The sequence below is a fragment of the Peromyscus maniculatus genome, chromosome 5, assembly GCF_049852395.1.
Source record: "Peromyscus maniculatus bairdii isolate BWxNUB_F1_BW_parent chromosome 5, HU_Pman_BW_mat_3.1, whole genome shotgun sequence".
NCBI classification, from domain to species: domain Eukaryota; kingdom Metazoa; phylum Chordata; class Mammalia; order Rodentia; family Cricetidae; genus Peromyscus; species Peromyscus maniculatus.
The window spans coordinates 106016807-106037179 of record NC_134856.1 but is presented as its reverse complement, the minus strand read 5'-3'; the positions used below and the strand labels follow the sequence as shown (position 1 = coordinate 106037179).

At 46.9% G+C, this 20373-nt stretch overlaps 1 protein-coding gene across 8 annotated transcripts in view; it reads right to left on the bottom strand.

The window, feature by feature from the left end:
• Nucleotides 1–968: 968 nt before the first annotated feature.
• LOC102905039 (cytidine monophosphate-N-acetylneuraminic acid hydroxylase) overlaps nt 969–20373 on the bottom strand; it is a 150572-nt gene continuing 131167 nt past the window's right edge. For all 8 annotated transcript variants that reach the window (XM_042278290.2, XM_076573065.1, XM_076573067.1 and 5 more), the window contains 6 exons: nt 18153–18293; nt 14323–14497; nt 12567–12683; nt 8786–8901; nt 5263–5359; nt 969–1761 (listed from right to left, as the gene is read on the bottom strand). In XM_042278290.2, coding sequence (XP_042134224.2) covers nt 5284–5359; nt 8786–8901; nt 12567–12683; nt 14323–14497; nt 18153–18293 — 625 coding nt within the window. In that variant the 3' untranslated portion in view covers nt 969–1761; nt 5263–5283. The remainder of the gene's footprint in view (nt 1762–5262; nt 5360–8785; nt 8902–12566; nt 12684–14322; nt 14498–18152; nt 18294–20373) is intronic.

The following is a 20373-nucleotide window of genomic DNA, read 5'->3' as shown; positions in this document are numbered from 1 at the left end:
ATGGCTGTTCTGAGGAGCGGCTTTCCATGAGTTTCTCAGCACTTTGTTTCATCTCCAGATGCCAGCAGCAGGGAAGGGCTCTGATCCAGACATGTTTTAAAGGTGCAGATGACTGGATCTGCCAACAGAGTGGATGTAAGAACAACACACAAAGGCAACTTCCGGGCATTCTCTGCAAGTAGTGGAAGTGAGCTAGGAGATACTAGGCAAGGAGAGAGCAGGTGCTGCTGGGAATAGACGGGAAGATGGATCAGGAAGGGATGAGAGAGGAGTAAGTGGTGTTGGGTCAGTGAACTGGAGGGTATTGGAGGGCACTGTTCTCTAAGTAAAACAGACAGCTGATGCTCCTTCAGAGGAGTGGGCGGGGCTGGACACTGGACCCCACCTAGATTCCAGCCACCACCCCCCCCCCAGCTACTTGTATATAATTCTGCCTTAATTGCACCCTGCCTTTGGGTCTCAGAAAGTGCTAGCTATATAGAGTCGGATGAAGGCTAGGGAAAGGGGGAGACATGGGAGACCCCCATACAGCTATAAGGAAGCCATCATCCATGCTGGGTGAAGACTTCTTAGTATGGCTTCTTTGGGGTCTGCTATGACCTTGTAAGAAGATCCTCAACCTTGTTTAGTAAGTAAAGCCAGTAACTTATTGGTTCTTAGGTGAATGTGAGTGGAATGCTACCTTGGTTTTCACTGGGACATTGTAAGGAGGGGTCACCATTGTTTGCCTCCAGAGAGAAGAAAGTCTCACACCAGAGGGCTTAAGAGTTGTTCAGTGGGGATGTCAAGAAGAGAGCCAAAATGACCTTGAAAATACCGTTCCTAAGAGTTCAGTAGAAAGGCAAGGCTTTTTATTCCAAGTCACAGATCTGGTCTAGTGTGATGACCCCTGAAACCTCGGCACTCAGAAGACTGAAGCAGGATCGCCACATTTAAGATCAGCCTGGGCTACAGAGTGAGAAAACAAATTTCTGTTTAAGATAATCTTTTATTTGCCCATCATATACATTTGAACATCTCTTTTGATAAACATTACATTATTTTAGTAGTAACAATAACTTACTATACAGTATAAATCACAAGGTCCAATTTCTGACTTCTAGGCATTTCTATTTTTCCTAGAGTGAAATAAACAAGAATGATCTATCATCCGTGTTGTTGATTTTAGTGAGAAGGAGACAGTCAGTCTTCTGTTGATCAGAGTTAGGAAACAATTTTGAGGTCACATTCAAGAGGTAGGTGACAGTCAGAAAGAACACTTGATTGTCACTGTGTGAAGGGATATTAGAAAACCACATGCAAAGAACCTTGAATACCAATTACAGTTTCTTACAAACCAATTAGTACATCTGAAATAATCATAACTTTTTAAATCAAAAATAGACACAAAAACCCACAGGCAATTTAGTTGCCTATTTTCAACATTGAAAAAGTATTTTTAAAAGGCCTAGAAGGAGTTCTTTTTGTGGGTTTTTGCTGTTGTTATTTTGAAGACATAGATTCTTATTTTCTGTTGACTTTTAAAGTACTTTCTCTGTAAGATTATTAACGAATGTTGTATCATCCCTTAATCAAAGATCTATCTAACTGTTAGAATTCCCAGGCTCCATGAATCGACAGACTTCATAACTGAATCAAGGTCTTTTCAGTTCCAGTGAGGTGGGACCATTCGGGGCAGCTCCTCGGCCTGAGTCTGGTAAATCGATGGTGTCAGCAATTCTCTCTGAAAACAGTCTTCATGATGCTGTCTGTGGGATTAATCTATCAAAGACCAAAAGAGCGGTTTTTATGTTCTTCTTAAATCCCAGCAGCCTTTCCTCCTGCCCACTTGCATCTCCCACCCTTTCCTCCACTCCTCCTCGCCTACCGTCTCTGCTTCCTTCCTTCCTTTCTGCTGTTGGAATCCTGTGCCTTTTCTCCTTCCTGTTCATTCTATGCTTGGACTCACAGTTCCTTTTGTTTGGCTTTATTTTACATACAGAACTCATTCTTACTGGATTTTCTTGGTTCTTCCTCCACAGGAGTTGTGGATGGGATGGATTTGGGGTGTACTGAAGATGGAACCCAGGGTTTCATGCACTTTAAGCATTGCTGTACTACCAGGACATATCTCCGGCCTCAATAAAATAGCTTATGCAGTGATTCACAGAAGGCAGATGTGTGAGCATCTCTCAGATGCAGTGCTCATTGCTAATCTAAACATGTCCTCTTTGGTATAAACTGATGTGTTCAAGATGTAAGATCAAATTCTTGAATTTTGCGCATTGTTTGCCATCTCTCAATAAAAGATACTACCAATGAATAACAGTAGTTGTGGTTATGTCTATAAGAATGTTTCCAGAAAGTTCCAACTGAGCAGGGAAGACCCACCTTGAATGTGGGGACTATGGGCTGGGGTCCTTGGATTGAATGAAAGGAGAAAGTGAGCAAAGCCTGAGCATTTGTCCCTGTCTGCTTCCTGGCTGTGAACACAGTGTGAGCGACCAGCCCCTGCTCTTACCACTAACCTTCCCTACCACGACTGTTGGTTCCCCTGCAACTGTGAGCTAACCTAAACCCTTCCATCTTCCTGTCAATTATTTTCTCACAGCTATGAGAACAGTAGCTAATCCACAGTGTGTGAGTGTGTGAGTGTGAGTGTGTGTGTGTGTGTGTGTGTGTGTGTGTGTGTGTGTCATTATAATAGCTTTCCGTTTCCTTCTTGTATCGTGGTCCATTCTTCCTCTTCAGTTCAAGCTATGCTGGCGGCTTTAAGGTAAGGGAGATTCCAAGCCTGGGATGTGGACTGAAACAAAGCCATTACCAGCGCCCTGTGACTTACCCAGCATCTTCCCAGGAGTCACATGTCTCTCCTGAGCAGTGCGTGAGGGTGATGTGATTACTGCTGATTGTTCACACATGTGCCTGTCCCTCTTCCAGATATGCCTTACACTGTGGCACCCCTGTGTGGTGCATGCTATTCCTGTATCACTTCAGATGACCTGGGGCACGAGGAGAACCAGCCATTTGCTTGTGGTCATATAGCACACAAGTATGAGGTACTGATAACCACACTTTATTGCTTCCCTGTTGTACTGGTTTGTTTTTTTTTCCAACTTGACACAAACCTAGACATATCTGGAAAGAAGGAATCTCAGTTGAGCAATCACCTTCATCAAATTGTCCTGTGGATGTGTCTGTAGGGCATTTTCTTGATTACTGATTGATATGCAAGGGCTCAGCCCACTTTGGGAGGTGCCACTCCTAGGCAGTGGTCCTGGGGTGTACAAGAAGGCAGGCCGAGCAAGCCATGGAAAGCAAGCCAGGAAGCCGTGTCCTCTGTGGCCTCCATGTCAGTTCCTGCCTCCAGGTTTCTGCCTCGACTTCCTTTCATGAAGGACAGGACTATAAGCTGTAACATGATGCACACCCTTTCTTCCCAAGTTGCTTTTGGTCCTGGAGTTTATCACAGCAAAGGAAAGCAAACTAGGATCCTGGTAAGTCAACGTTCAGTGCACTCAAAGGCTTGGCTCGCATGCCTGAGGCTTTGCTCCACCTCATCCAGCCAACGTACTCATCGGCACCTTGAGCTTGTATTTCAGAACTGCTCCAGCTCTAGGGCCTTGGTGCTGTCTACTGACCTTCCAAATCTCCTACTCTCACTACTGTGGAGCTCTGTGTTGCCTTCACTGAGCCCGCTTAGTCATCCCCCCCCCCCCCCCTTTGTCCCCTCCACCACACTGGGAGGTCATACCATTGCTCACATTCACTTTGCCTTTTCAACTGAGCTTCACCGGCCCCTGGTTCTTTGACACAGAATATTACTTCTTACAGGTCCTCCTGCCTGCATCCACTCTCCCAAGCTCCTAGCCCCTGGTCCAGCACTCCCCCTGCTCATCTCAAAGCAACCTTTCTCTGCTCAGCATTCCCAGCACTCACGGTGTAGTGTGTAGATTTTCAGTGTCTCCCTCGCTTAGACTCACAACTGAGAAGACCCAGCCCAATGCCCTGTGTGAAACTAACACATGAACCATAAAACTCGATGTTCTGATTTGATCTTACTCTGACTGGAGAAGATACTGATGCCTATTTTACTTTTTTTTTTTTTTTTTTTTAAGATTTATTTATTATGTATGAAGTGTTTTTCCTGCACGTATGCCTGCATGCCAGAAGAGGGCACCAGATCTCATTATAGATGGTTGTGAGCTGGTTGCTGGGAGTTGAATTCATGACCTCATGAAGAGCAGCCAGTGCTCTTAACCTCTGAGTCATCTCTCCAGTCCACTGATGCCGATTTTAAGAGGCAAGCTACACTGACTGTATGAGACAAAAAGAGATGTGTTCTTTTCCTCCTTGAGTGTACATCACCTATAAAACTATGTGGTGCACTGGGGGGCTATGCTGTATAGCGCTGGGGCCATTGCATAATGCTGTCTACTTTACATGTATGTATATGAACTTGTGCATGCATGTGCCAGAGGTCAATATCAGGTGTCTTCCTCAAGAGACGCTCGCCTTGTTTTGAGACCGGATGGCTCACTGGCTGAAGCCGACTGACTGGGTTAGGCTGGCTGGCCAGTAAGCCCCAGAGTTCGGGCTGTCTTCATCACTCCAGCACTGGAGTTACAAGCAGGCTCCACTAAGTCTGCCTTTTCACATGGGTGCTGGGGATAAACTCGGTTCTCATACCTGTGTGACACTTGACCAACTGAGTCAACTCTCCAGCCCTGACACTGTACGTTTAAGAGACAGAACATGTCCGGGGAGGCAACTATTAGCATGTATAATGAATATGAAGGGGTAGCTGTTGGTGGAATAAATGAATACAAATGTGTGAATCAAGAAAAATGGCCATTTCTGTAGCATGCGGTCTTGTGGGTCACATGCAGGCGGGAACAAGCTTGGTGACACACCTAACAAGACTCTGCGCCTGGCTGTGGAAAGGGCAACTCTGATGGGCGCCACAGACACTGATCTCAGGCTGCATCTCACCCACTGCTTTAGCAGTTCTCTTTCCCAGTCGTGTGGCTGTGTCTCCTTTTGTGTTCAGGATTTCTTTCTGAAACAGTGTCTATGTGTGTGTCACCTCCATCCTCCAAGGAGCCTGTGGACTCTGAGGAGGGCTCTCACTAGTTGTCTTACACACTTATTTTAACACCTCGATGGTTTCATGTAATCTCTCTTCCGTGATCCCCTGGAAGTCAGGTTTGCTGGAATTTAGGTAAAAAACTGAATGCCACAGGATACACAGCTAGGTGTTTACCAGCCCCACCAGGTGCTTACCTGGGACATGCCAAGTCTGGTCTAACCACAGTGCATCAGGAAAGACCTCCAGTTGGGTGGTGTTAGAGGCAGTTTTATCTGAAAATGATTCCAAAACCTGCAAGAAACACAGCAGAGAGACAAGGGCTTCAAAGGTCGATGCCTCTTGCTTGGCCAGGGTTTCTTTGGTGCCTGGTCTCAGCTCCCCCCAGAAAACAGTGTTGTCCTGCCATTTCAGTGGCTGGTACATCTGAGAGTTCTCAGGGTCCCTTAGAACATGATGGCCATCTGCTATTTTATGATAAGCCCCACTTTAAGGAATTCTAATTAGTGAAAGTTACATTCATACAAGACACACAAAAGCATCAGGTAGAGAGAGTGTTAGCGAAGGTGACGTCTCCTTGGGTGTGGGAAGGTGAACCTGCTTCCTGAAGAACAATCTGGCTGATTGCTGAACTAGTGGCACACCTCAGAACTCACCCTAAGGAAAGAACAGAGAACCTGCGAAGAGACACAGACATGATTCATCAAACCGCTGTGGCAAACGGTGAAAAGCTAGACAGGGCTCAGTGGCTAATGACTGTTAAATGAGGTCTGAATATCGGCCGGCGTGTGGGTTCAGGCAGACAGGCATGAAGTGACCATGTGAGAAAATACATAGTGATGTGGGAAACAACAGGTGGCCATGCAGGTACAAGAATGAGGCCGGCATTGCCCACCTTGGAAAAAACTCACCGTGTGCTTGGAAATACAAAAAGAAAGATTAACTAGATACCAAATACAAATTGTTCCATCTGAGTGAGGAGTATTTCTTGTATTAAATTTTTGTTGTATTTTAAACTACTTTTTTTTTCAAAATTTCAATAGTAAGTATGTATTTTTTATGATAAAAATATTTAACAGACCCACAGATCCTGTTTTAAGAGCAGCCATTAAATGGGGCTGTGGCTGCTTCTCAAAACTCATCAGGGCATCCTTTTGTTCTCAAAACACAATATAAGCCAGATGTGGCAAAGGGTTACTCCTGCAATCCTAGCACTTGAAAGGTAGAGGCAAGAGGGTCATCAATTCAAGGTCATTATCAGCTCCATAGTGAATCTGAATCCAGCCTGGGCTACGTGGGCTCCTGTCTCAATTCCCACAAAACAAAACAAAACCAGCAACAACAGAACCAGCTGAATGATATGACAAGATAGTTTCAGCATCCACATCCAAGATGACTCCAAGATGAATTATTTTTATGTAGAAATGATATCTCCCAGAAGTTGCCACATTCTCTCTTTTTCCCTCCAGATAAGAAGTCGGGTGTAGACACAAGGGCTTGGCAGCTGCTTTTGCTCCAGAGCATTGACCTCTCCCCTGGGCCACAAGGCGACTCAAGCTGAGTGTGAGGGTGGCCCCTCTGCCTTCTCTCTGTGTCTGTCTCCGTCAGTGCAGCGCAGACACCTGCTTGGCTCTGCACAGGCATGTCAATGACTAAGAGGTGTCTATCTACCTAACCCAGCTCATCCTCCTTCAAGGCTGAAGACACAAAGGTAATTCACTGCCCTAAACTGTAGTCACCTTGGACTCCAGAAAGAGCAAAGCCCCTCAGAGCACACCTCCATAACTCACCATGAGAGCAACAGTCCATTTCGGGGGTGAGGCTGTACCTGAAACAGAAGTGACTATCTTAAAGGAACAGGCTCATTCCCTGAAGTGATGCTGGTAATAAGGACTTCTGCCGACCACCCCACAGAACAGAACCAGAGCTGAAGTAATGGCCCAGTCAGGCCACAGGGTGGCCTGGGGTACCTGACTGTGCATGTGAGTCCCCCCTACCAATTCTTCCCTTAGTTAAAGCTAAAACTCCTGACAGTGCCCTGAAGGTGGATTTGAGCCACTGGTCCCCTTATCTGTTTTTCTTCATGCAGTCACACTGACTGTTCTATGACCTCCCCACGTACACATGCATTTACACATGTGCTCACAGAGGAACCATTCTGGCGCTTTTGCCCTTAATTAGCATCTTGAGACAGAGGTTTCGGGGTGAAAGAGTGGAAGAGGTGTGGGGGGTCCTGGGCTTTTGCTCTGCAGCACTGGTTACATGGTCTCTGTTGAAAATGAGCAAAACTTAGATATCCCAACTCCAAGAGAAAGAAGACGGACAGAAAGAAAAACCGCCTCTGGGTTGTAGCTGGAATATTCTAGATGAAGCTGCAGAACGTCTATACTGGTGTGGCATGGCAACACTGTGGTAACATCCCCCCAACAGTATATGACATGTTATTGAAGACAAATATATCCACAGAAATGTGGGTATTCACAGAAATAGGCCAGGAAGACACAGCCCTTTTATCAACAGTCACCCCAAAAGAGGGCAGAGGGAGGAGCAGGAAATGGGTTTCTTAGAAGGGGCCAGTAAAACCATAACGGTTGTAACAGACACATGCTTCTACATTTTTAGAAGACTTTTAAAATACAGTTTTAAGACATTAAAAGGGGGCGGGGCTGAATGAGGTGGTTCAGCATGTGGGAAGCTGAGCCAGGAGGATCATGGTAAATTTGGGGACAGCTTAGACTATGCAGTGAGGCTCATCTGGACTCTAGAGTGAGGACCTGTCTCAACTAACCAAACAAAGAAACCGAAATTATAAAGAAAATAAGTAAAAACAAATTTTTTAGATGACTATAATTGCAACCTACTAGCTAGAGGGCTTTACTTGGACATTTTAATTCTTAAATTCTAATTAGTTTATTTTGTGTGTGTGTCTCCGTGTGTGTGTGTGTGTGTGTGTGTGTGTGTGTGTGTGTGTGTGTGAATGCATGTATGTGTGCATGGTGTGCGTGTGGAGGTCAGAGAACAACTTTTAGTGTTCAGATCTCTTCCTTCACCGTACCGGTCCCTCTGGGATGGAACTCAGGTCAGCAGGCCTGACAACAGGAAGCTTTACTACTGAACCATCCCTGCCACCCAGGCCTTTAAATAATAGGAATTTTAAAAATTATATGTCTGCATCTTTTCAGAGGGTCAGTAGTAATAATAAGACTACTTTCTCTTTGATCTTGTGCATGTAAAGGCAGAAAATTGCTCTTTCTGAGATCCCAAATATGACCTTAAATATATATATATATATATATATATATATATATATATATATATATATATATATATATATATATATGGTTTATAAATAAAACAGTGGGCCATTCCTGTAAACCACCCAGTCCACAAAACACTGAGCTCAAGTTTCTTGTTAAAATGCAGAGCCGGGCATGATGGTGCATTCCTGCAATCCCAGCCTGTGGGAGAGGGTGAAGTAGAGGTTGTCCTGACTTCAGCCCGGGCGACAGAACAATACTGGGTCTTGAAAACATAGAGAAAAAGGATGGGACCTCTCCTATCTGTGCTAAGTGGGGACACAGCCAGCCAATGACTCCACTTCCCTCTCCCGCTCCCCCGCCCCTCCCCCCGTCCCCGCCAGGCCCCCTCACGGCCACGCCCCCACGCCCTCATGCTCCCACACCCCCTTGGCCCCCTGGCATCGAAGCACTCGCAGCTTACAGATGGTGGTATATGTCAGGGTCCCGCCGCAGCCGGGTCTGGAATCCGATGTACAGGTCGTCCCACAGCAGGCCGTGCCTCACCACGTACCTGATGACATCCACGCGGCTGCGGATCTGAAACGGAAACATGGCAGCTCTGGGTGGCCCTGCTGGGTGCCAGTTCATTCCCTCAGGTCCTCGGGAGGAGGAGCTGCCAGTGCTGGCAGAGAGGAGTGACGGAGAGGAGCCCGGATCACAGGCCGAGGACAGAAGGAGGCAGCCAGGAGCCCAGGAATGGAGGGAGGGAAGCAGGGCACACACAGGTCAGAAGGCGGGCCAGCTGGCCAGGTCAGAGGCTCAGATCCAGGGTCCCGCTTTGTGGTTCAGTAACTACTGCCCCAGTGTCCTCATCTATAAAATTTAGATTAAAAGGTGGTGTTCCTCACAAGAGTGTGGTGAGGAACAAGTGAGTCTGTGAACAGAAACACGTGAAATGAGGCGGTCACACAGGAAGTACTCGGTAAGGGGTCCTATTACCGCGTGCGCCTCCACCTGAAACTCCGGCCAGAGCCGTGTGTGTGTGTGTGTGTGTGTGTGTGTGTGTGTGTGTGTGTGTGTGTGTGTGTGTGTATGCGTGCCCGCCCCTCCCTCCCCCTCTTCCTTCCTCTTCTTTGAAGAAATAGAAGGGATTTATATAAACACGAAGTGCATGAGATTGGGTATTTCTCAAGCCCAGCTTCCAAAACTGTAAGCCATGACTTTGGCAGGGAGGACTCCATAACTGGGTGTAGATGTCGTGAAAAACTTGGCAACACTAAAATATTTCTGAGTGTGCAATGAAAAAACTTAAGTAAAAATCAACTGTAACCAGTCTGAGGTGTTTCTAGCTGCACTTGCTCGCATTCTGTGACGTGATTCCACTGCAGCCTTGGTTCTGAACACATAGCATGCCAGCCTTGCATGAAGCATGCGGCCAGCACACCACGCCCACACACACTTCTGTTCAGTTTGGAGACCAAAGTGTGCTTTGGCTTCGGTGGCCTTGGCATCGCAACACAGAATGGGACAAACAGTGATGTCCGCTCATAATATTTACAAACTGTTTGCGACTGTGCTTGCTCCAGAACAACTTACCCAAATCGGACGCGGGAGGATGGCTTGAGCTCAAGATTTTGAGATAAGTATGAACAAGGATGGGAATAACGAAAGGGGTGTTCTCATGGGTCTTCTTACATGTGAAAACTTAGCTTTCTGAGATCCATAAATCAGATAGAGGAAGTTTTGCTGCAGTTTTAACATATTCAACTCAGTTTATTAAAATACAGCTCACTAAAAGCTAGGCGTGTTAGCATATGTCTTTAATCCCAGTACTGGGGAGACAGACAGATCTCTGTGAGTTTGAGGTCATCCTAGAGAGTTCCAGCCCAGTCAATAAGACATAGTGAAACCCTGTGTCAGAGAGAGAGAGAGACAGACAGACAGACAGACGATAGAGACAGATAGAGCAGAGAGAGAGACAGGACAGAGAGACAGAGAGATGTCACTAATGAAGCAGCCATTATGTCTAGGACGTGGAGGTCTTGTTTCACTTCTCCAGTTAGGGACTTACACACTTCAGTGGCACCAGCAATCATCTCAGGGGCAGAAGGAAGGCCCTGGAACCCGGGTTAATGACGTGTCACCTGCGGAGTGAATGCTGCAAGGCATGCGTGCTCGCCTGCATTATCGCCTATGCTCAGCCCAGCCGTTCGGTGGGGTGGGACCAAGTCCTACACAAGGGAAGGAACCAAGGCTCAGACGGGTCAAAGAACTTGCTCGGAGTTTCGTGGTGAGCAGTTGTGTTCAACAGTGATGGACACCAGTTCTAATCTTGACCTGTCTCCAAAGCCAAGGACCTTTCCTGGACATCACAGGGCCACACCAAGGGATTCGCTGGTACCTGGGGCCCAATAAAGCATGTCATGTCCACACTGACTCAACTTCCTTTTCAGAGACCTTCACTGAGCACCCATGGAGACTGAGATGTAGGTCTGATGTTGTAGGCTACTAAAATTTCCTCGGGAATCCAACGCTGGGAGAGGCGAAAGGCTGAAGCCCTGGTGACCTGGAGGAACTGGCCTGGCACAAAGAGACTCCGTACAGTTCTGACAACTCAGATGAGCATGCGCACACTCCTGCTTGGTCTCGTGGTCTATATAACACTGGAACACTGCTAAGAGAAGGCCCAGATTGGCCTAGAGAGAAACGAACCTCGTTTCCTATCAGTGTGTTTCCTAATTCCTTTTAAGGTGCTAGGGGTTAAATGAATCTAGGTCAATGTGCAACAGCTTTGGAGAAGCCAACCAGGAGGCAAATCTGTGGCTCGCTGACCCCCTGGTAAGAGGGAGCGGATTCCCAGCGGGGAGCTTGCCTCATTTTCTGACCTTTAGATGTCGGTCACCTGTGAACACGTACTGATGAGCTGGTAGAGGAAAGGGGTTTTTGGATTCTGGCCTGGCTTGGGGAGAATACTCTATTTGTTGGTTTTTATGGTATGTGTCGTTCCTGGGGCACTTTCAGGGTTCGTCCTTGGTTGGTTTTGTGTTCTCGTCATTGATTTGTGAAAAAGGACACTTCAAAGAACTGTTATTTTGAAGGCTCTGTATTTGTGTTGGTTGTGAGGTTGGTTATAGGACAGGACAGCTCACAACTGTTTGACAGCGCTCACTCTGTTTGCTTTTCTGTGTGGCCTGTTTGGCAGTTACCTTCAAATTTTGGCTTACTCCTTAGCGCCATATTTGAGGTGTGTAAATCACTTAGGCCCATTTTGAAATAAATTATGTCTGTTGCCTAAGGCTGAAGTAGCTACTAGAGTGAGGCTTTGCTGTGGAATAAAGATCAAGATTCCTAGAAACGCATCTGCTTTCACTGGAACTTAAGCATATTTTGCTGGGGATCTATCTCTATTATAACTGATGGCGGCCTGAGAAATGGCAATTAGTTTGGGGGCACCCTAGAGAAAATCCCTGCTGACTAGTCCTTTTATGCTGTCACAGTGCACTCTGGATTCATAGAACCTTTAATGTGTCGTTTTGCATATTAGTTTGTGTTTTTGACAAGTGGCTTGGAGAGGACACTGAAAATGTCACGGCTGTAGCAAAGGTCTCATTACAGATTATCTGTCTGAGGTTCTAGACACTGGACACTGAAGAGACCATGAAGAATCCAGGAAAAAAAGGCACCCCAGTAAGAGCTGTAAACGGCTGATTAGAATTCCACGGTTATGGAGAGATGTAAACCACAGTCAAATGATCTCAGACTGTCTTCCGCTCCTTTAATATCCAGCCATTGCCCACCTTTGTGCCTGAGCCAACATTCTTTTGCCTACCAGACAAAACCTTTGGAAGGCATTAGCTTAGCCAAAAGCTAATGTCATCAGACAGCCCCTTAAGTCTATAGCAGAGTGTTCTCTGCTTTGCTGTGACTTGCCTACCTGATGCTTCCTTTGGGAAATCCCTTGAGTTAAGACTTGACATTATTCTGAAATTAAAAACTTCATAAATCATTTCCACATTGTAGGTTGTAATTTGGAACAATCTGCCCTCATGCTCCCAGGCCACGGTCACTCATGTTTGGCTCAAAGATAAATCACGCTTGTTTTGAGCTGTGTTTCTGAGTCAAGAGAAGTGGTGGGGGAGGGGAGAAGGGAAGGAAGTACTGATAGAGGCAGGAAAAGAAGGGAGGAGAAGGAGGGGGAGGGTGCTAAGGAAGAGAGAGACCAAGAGGAAGAGGAAGGGATCACCACCAGAGGAGCTGCTCACTTCTTCATAGGGATGCTCCCTGCTTGGTCTTTCCTTTGGAAAAGATAAATCTAGAAAGTCCACCAGATAGTCGTACCCTCCAGGCAAAGGGTTGAAGTCTTCATCTGTTTCAATCATCTGTGCAAAGGAAAAGGTGGTAAATGGAAGAGCATTCATCAGGTGGCTGAGGTCTTTAAGAAATTCTAAGAATGTAGAAGTCTTAAACACTCTAAAAGAAGAGCAGTGAGTTGATACAAGCCTCCCATCTGCTTCCCTCCCTCTTCCTGTTCCCCTTCCTCTGTTTCAGTCGCTCTCTTGAACTGGTAGCATTACACTGGTAGCATTACATTCATCTCCTGCATCAGCAAATCCACTCCTCTGACTCCTCTGACTCCAGTGGCATGGAGCATTGTGAGCAAGGAGACATCGGGTAGCCCCGGAAGCTTTCGGATGGGATCATACAATGTGGACTGTGCCTCACATCACACAGCAGCTAAACAGAACTGCATTGACCCGGCCAGTGACACGGCACAGCAGGTAAAGGTGCTTGTCACCAAGGCTGACCACGTGAGTCCAGTGCCCGGAACCCACGTGGTGAAGGACAGAACTGGTTCCCACAAGTTGCCCCCGACCTCCACACACTCACTGTCCCATAAACACACACACACACACATAAATAAAGAACTGTGATTTAAAAATTTCAAGTAATATATGCTTTAAAAGTTCTAAAAGTTTCATTTTCAAGCTCATTACCCAAATGAAAACATCATTCAGTTTCCCAGCATTTTGGGTTTCAAAGATGATTTCCTTAAAATAGCTAACGGCTAACCCAGGCACTTAACATAAGCCAGATGTGGCCAGTGATCCACTGCCCTGACCATTGGCCCACCCCAGGCCTCTTCTTCCTCTCACACTCCCTGTCTGCTAGGTTTAATTTTTGTGATTCTAGGAATTGAAGCCAGGGTCTCTGGCATGCAAGGCATGCACCCTACCCCAGCGCTGCATCTCTGGCCTGCCCTGCTGTGGCACAGCTCCAGTGGTGGTGAGCAGCACACACCCTGAGCTGGTTAGTTGTGGTATGCACGTGTGCTGGGGCTCGTTCCTGTTTAGCACCCACACGGGCCTCCTGCTTTGTGCTGTTTGGTCCTCAGCACAGCTGCCATTAAAAGCTGCTTCGGCCTCACACTGCCCCAGGTTGACACCTCTCTGGGTGGACTCCAACCTCTAGCCTCACAGTGAAGTATTCCTGACATGCTTCACATGTAAATGACTCACAACCACAAGGGAGCGGGGTGGAGAGGGTAATAGGCAGGAGGGTACAGAGGATGGGGTTCCAGGAGATGGAGGGCCCCCAACAAATCAAAGGTAGATGAAAATGCTATGAGGACACTTATGACTTTTTTTTTTTTTTTCCCCTGAGACAGGGTTTCTCTGTAGCTTTGGAGCCTGTCCTGGACTAGCTCTGTAGACCAGGCTGGCCTCGAACTCACAGAGATCCACCTGCCTCTTATTACTTTCTATACGGTGATTTACAATTTTTAATGCATGGTGATAAGAGAGAAAAATACTGCAAAAGCCAAACTGAGCTGTGCTTGGCGGCCCCTTCAGTTTCAAAGGAGAAGTATTCATCACAAAGTTCCTCTATCTTCTGCTGGACAGTTTGTGGGTCTCCCCAAGTGCCAATTAGAAAACAAACTGGAAATGGTGTGTGTGTGGGGGCGCTGCAAAGATCTCCACATTACAAGGGAGCAGAGGCAGAGAATATTGAGTGCCATACCCTGACCACCAGGTTGTAACTCTTAAATCCAGCCCAAGTGAAGTACTCTTTTATCCAGGACGAGTGAAGGAAGATTTCATCTCCTACAGCAGAATGCAAGGTCTTCAGGTAGGGGCCAAAGTCCCAGGAATCCTTGTAAATTTTTGTCCCTTCTGGAGGCTCCACGATGCCCTTGCTTAAAGACACAAGGAGGAGGAGGGTCAGAGAAGCAGGCAGCAAATAATGAAGGCAAAACTAATGCTTTGAAGAAGACTCCACCAGAAAAGTAGTTTCGAGATGTGTGACTGACTCCCAGGGCCCAGCCTAGCCTAAGCCACACCATTTCCCACACACTATTTAGTGGGCAAGGTTCCCAAGTCAGAGTTCATTGACCAGTCTTGTGTATGTCGGAAGATACAAAGCTACAAGACCCCTGATGTGGACCCTTTTGCTCCAAATAACTAAGTGACGGACGTGTTGAATGTGATCCACGTGTATTGACTTTGGGGACGCGGCACACAGCTGCCTCTGCATCCCAATTGCCAAAGGCATTTGGTGAAAGAAGCAAAAGCAATTGGGACATTTCCTGCTAGGAGTGGAGGAGACTCCCAAGACTTGGGAAGCTAAGACAACTCAAAGGCTAGACAAGACTCCTTCCCCAAGCTACCGAGCCATCAGCAGGAGCTGGGGAGAGGGCACACTCCTGCGGAGCTGCCCACAGGTCGGCCTAGGAGTCCAGGGTTGCACCTTTCATGAGTGGAACTGTAACAGGTTGGGGTTTTCTCTAATGAGCCACGGAGGCTTCTATCAGTGACCCCGATGAACTGACTGGCTTGCCAAGCTACACTTGGGTGGAACTAAAGCTTTGGGGGTGTTAATGGTGTCCTTCTGGGGTGAACAAATGTTTGTTCATATCTCTAGGATGAGTCAGGCTACGTGGTGCCCAGTAAATATTTGAGCATATAAATAAACTTTAGCCTATAGGATTTTGTGCCTCTGATACACATTGCTCTGTCTGTTAATCAAATTCTAGTTTTCAGACAGATGTGTGATTTTTTTTTCTTTAAATACAGTTAGTGGTATGGACAGTCCTAAAGCTCTGTTCATCCTGGGGAGATAGCTCACTCCATGGAACATGGACTCTTGGATCTTAAGAAAAGTAATAGTCTGTGAACTGAACGAGGAACTATCGAAGGAGGCAGGCACACCCGTGTCTATCACATGTTTGGAGGTAATAACAGATGTCTTCTCAAAGCTTCACTTTGAGTCCATCATGTCCCTAAGGCTACAGAGGCACCAAAGTATCAGCTCTGAAATAATCATCTCCAGTCTTGTCTAGCTCCTTGCCCGGTGTCAGTCTGAAGTCTCACCGATCTTTCCCTGAGAAGCCATAGCTCTCCCCTGGCCTCCTGGCCTCCAGAGCTCTAGCTGTAGCTTCCCCGTTAGGGCGTTGTCCTCTACGAAGCTGAAGGGGGTTTCCGAAAGCCACGTCAATACTGATCCTTCTTTGCTTTGAATTTTTTCTGCGGCTCTCCTGATTTAAGGACAGTTTTGTCACCCTGGTCCAGGAGGCCATGCTGACCCTGGCCTCCACGTGGCATCCTTCTGTCCTTTCCTTGGGTTTTCACTCATCAGCTCTGAACTCAGGGCTCTGAGGGCTCCCTGGGGACCAAAGTTCCTTCCTGGCTGTGTCCTCTGCTCTTCTGGCTCCCAGTATCAGAACATTTCATCGAATCATTTGGAAATCAATGGCGTATGTGCACTCTTTTCCTTTCGTCTCCAAATCCAGGAGTCTATGCCCTGCCCTCCTCCAGCTGTTGCCTCTGACTGGAAAATTTCAGTTTATCCTCCCCTCCTTCCCTTTCTCCATCTTCTCTCTCACTCCCTCCTCTTTCTTCTTCTTTATTTTCTGTACTCGTAACCATCTTCTCATCCCTAAGACGTGGTGAAATGCTGAGTATTTGGGACTGAGTTCTGTGACCACAGTCCTAGATTCCCTGTCCCTTCTTCCTTTACAGGGCAGTTAAGCATGGTGTCCTTACTATATGTTAGCACAGAGATACAACCGTACTGACTCTTGTTTCCCAGAATGCTTTGGTGTGACCCTACCTAGATCTACTGTATCTGAGTATCCCCGAGGGGGGTCCAGGTCTGCATTTATCAAGGGCACTGGTGACTCTGATGTCTGTACATATGACAGCACAGCCACTTGCTCTAGGACACATTGAGAGGCATGCACAAGGCTGACTCTGGAGACTTCAGCAAGATGCCAAAAGAGGAAGCAGGCTCTTGATGGATGAGCAATAACCAAAATAATCAAGAAACAGTTTCACTCCCCAGTTGGATGTACATCTCCTTCCCCACCGGAGCACTCGGGCGCTCTCAGAGAATTTTAAGTTTCACAGTTTAGAACAACTGGCTTGTCAGCAACAGAAAGAGGGGTTTCTAATATGTTGCCTGTAATTCTTGTAAGAACTGCTTTGTATGGGGGTGGGGTGGGCAGCAAGGTCTCACTCTGTGACCCTGAAACAAAGCAGGCTGGCCTTGAACACTTGGCAACCCTCCTGCTTCCTCACGTGCTGGGGTTATTGATGTGAACCATCACTCCCAGCTAAGAACTGTCTCCATCAGGCTGCAAAGTTATTCCAGCAATAAATCCCTTACTACGCATGTGCAATGTGCTTAGTTTTTATTCTTTCTGGTGAACTTTGTTTTCTAGTGAGAATATTGGTTATGACCAATGACCTTGGTTTGACGGCCAGCCAGTGGGTTGTGAGCTACAAACTGAAAAGCACTAGCACGGAGGAAGGATTGTGAGGTAGGGGCGCAACCACAAACCAGGGCACCACAGGCAGGGGACAGACCCTGAGTAAGTGGCAGAGACGAGAGCAGGGAAGGGGGAGCTGAGCAGCGCCAGGGACCGTGAAAGTTTGTGCAGGAGAGCTTAGCAGGCTCTGGTCATACCTGGGAGGCCAGCAGAGGGCGGCACCAGCTTCTCCGCTGCTCACTTCCTACAGTGCGTGCATTTCTACATTTGCATGATGGGAAACTTACGACCATGTGGCTCAGGACGTGTACTTATGAAACTGTAGGCCTCTGGAGTCCGTATTAACTCCTTGGAATTGGATTTCCCTGTCTGATGTTTTGAAAAGTGCTGCTTATTTTAGGCCACAGTTGCACTGGCATAAAACCTAACTTTCTGAGTCACCCAGCAGTCCAGGTCACCACATCACAGTGTGTCCCAATAAGATTGTTGAGTTGGTTCGGGTCATTTTGGACGTTTGTTTCCTTAGTATACCTAAGAAATAGGAGAGTTCCCAGATAAGAGTGTTTATTCTCTGGGGAGTGTGGTAGCGACAGTGAGCATGGATGCTGGCAGTTGAACTCTGGACCTCTGTGGTAGCAGCCAGTGCTCTTAATGGTTGAGCTATCTCTCCAGCCTTTCACCCTTTACTTTCTAGTGAGGCCCTGAGGTGATGAAAGCGCTTGAGCCGGGATGAAAGGCTCGGGAAAGCCGTCTGGTCTGAACAATAACTACCAGTCTGTTTTATTTGAATAGTAAGACTTACATTTCTTTTTCTTGAGTCAGGGTCCCCAGATAGCGCAGTCTGGCCTGATCCCCCTGCCACAGCCTCCTGAGTGCTGGGATTGCAGGTGTGTGGTACCCTAGCTGGCTCTAGGATCCCCTGGCTCACTTTTTAAAGTGAGATTGGGGATCGTATCAGGTAAGCCTAGCAAGGTAGTCAACAAAACTTAATGTCACTGAAGAATAGGGACCTGCTGAGAATTGGGAGCTTTTTATCATAATATTTAAAACATTATATAAGCAATTTTTTTTTAATCCCCCAAACCTGTCTGTTGGGTCCTTCAGCATCCTGCCCAGGTCAAGGGTAGCTCCAGGTCGTGGGGTCCAGGTCACCACATCACAGTTTTTCTTGATAAGATTGTTGAGTTGATTTGGGTCATTTTTGACGTTTGTTTCCTTAATATACCTAAGAAGTAGGAGAGTTCCCAGATAAGAGAGTTTATTCTCCAGGGAGTGTGGTAGCGAGAGTGAACATTTTGGTTTATTCTTTATTCCCAGTCTCCAGCCCCCCTCCACACACAACTAGGACAAATAAAGACCGTATTTGGACTAACCTCCCTAATCAGTCAAGAAAGTTGTTCAGATCTTTTGTTTTTCAAGTGCACTGGGGTGGCGGTTGGAACTCAGTTAGAGGAACCATGAGTGACTGCTGTAGACAGGCAGTCATTGCACACTCGTACTGAATGCCAACGGAAATGAAGACTCATTGGCCTCTTGGTAGGCAGTGTGCTAAGTGATATGAACTAGTCGACTTTATCTCACAGTGCCTCACGAGACTGCTGCTATCATCAGTGTGTTCATCGTAGAGAAGGAAGGGAAGACTGCGTATCACGTGGCCTGCACAGGCTCAGGCTGCACACAGGCCCCAGGGCCTCTCTCTAGCTTTCAGAATAAAATCTGGAAAGTCTCTGCATTCAAAAACCATTAAAACTTAGCCGGGCGTTGGTGGCGCACGCCTTTAATCCCAGCACTCGGGAGGCAGAGCCAGGCGGATCTCTGTGAGTTCGAGGCCAGCCTGGGCTACCAAGTGAGCTCCAGGAAAGGCGCAAAGCTACACAGAGAAACCCTGTCTCGAAAAACCAAAAAAAAAAAAAAAAAAAAAAAAAAAAAAAAAACCATTAAAACTGTACCTGTTATCCTCAGGGCTTGCTGGCCAGTCCAGCAATGACAAATTCTGTCTCAAAAACACAGGGGGGTGGCACCTGAAGAATGACACTCATGGTTGACCTTTGACATCACAGTCGTATGCAGGCTCATGCACCATCACACACATGAGAGTGCACACGGAAACAAGAAAGTTCCTGTCTCTTTCATGGGGAGAGACAAGAAACTTTGAAAATCCACTCATTACAGAAGAGCACCTATCTTCAGTCATAATCCTTCCTGAGGCCTGGTTCCTGTTTTTTTCTTTTCGTGTACATGACAGTTAGAAGGCTCTACCACTGTGCTACACCCTTAGCTCAAGATCTAGAATTCAATCATGCTATTAATCAAAGCGGGGCATCCCCCAAATCAAATTCCAAACCACCACCTTTCTCAAAAAAACTGTAACTTGTCAGTTTCTGCATCATATTGACATTGGTGCTGGGACAGAAAATGGGAGGGCCAGAGAAAATGAATTTGCCACTGCAAATCACCTGACTGTTACTTACACAGCCACTACTACTAAGGAAAATTTGGCATCCTTGAACTTCAGGTTGGTTCTCTAGATCTGATAGTTAGTCAAACAGTTAAGCAGAACTTGAACCAACATCTGTGTTTCTTTCCTGAAAACACTGTCACTGCCCTCAGAAGGTGCCCATGGCCTTGGCCTTGCTCCCACACCAACATCTTCCTGATGCTTCAGTTCCTGTGTGGGCATGGGCATATGTGCCCCTGTGAGCATGTGTATGTGGAGGTCAGAGGTTGATATTTGTGTCTTCCTCAACCACATAACCTTATTTTTGGGAAAGAGTCTTTTACTGACCCGGAGCTCACTGACTGGCTGGGCTGGCTGGCCAGCAAGGCCCAGCGAGCCATCTACATCTGACTCCCTAATACTGGGGTTGCAGGCGCACATGGCCAAGCCCAGGCTTTCCACAGGTGCCAGACACTAGCTTAGATTCTGGTGCTTTCGTGGCAAGCATATGAGTCCTGGGTCACCTCGCCAGATCTTGGTTCCTAAATTAAAGCAGTATCACTACTGTCTCTCTTCTAAGAGTGGCTTCCCCTGCAGCAAGGCTCTGCCTCCTGAGCCAGGGATCTGTCCATCACTCCCCCCCAAAGCACAAACAGTGTGGGCAAGCTTCCATAGCTTAATGATAACCCTTGCCTCTTTTTCTACAGTAATAATGAAATCAGTATCTCCACACCATTCTCCCAAGTGTCATGGGCAATGAGGACGTTTTCTGACTGCTTACATATAGAATTGTGACTTTGAATTACTTTTACAGACAGCGTTGTGTTGAGAGGCTGAGCACTCCCTAAGTAAACACACACCTTCTCCA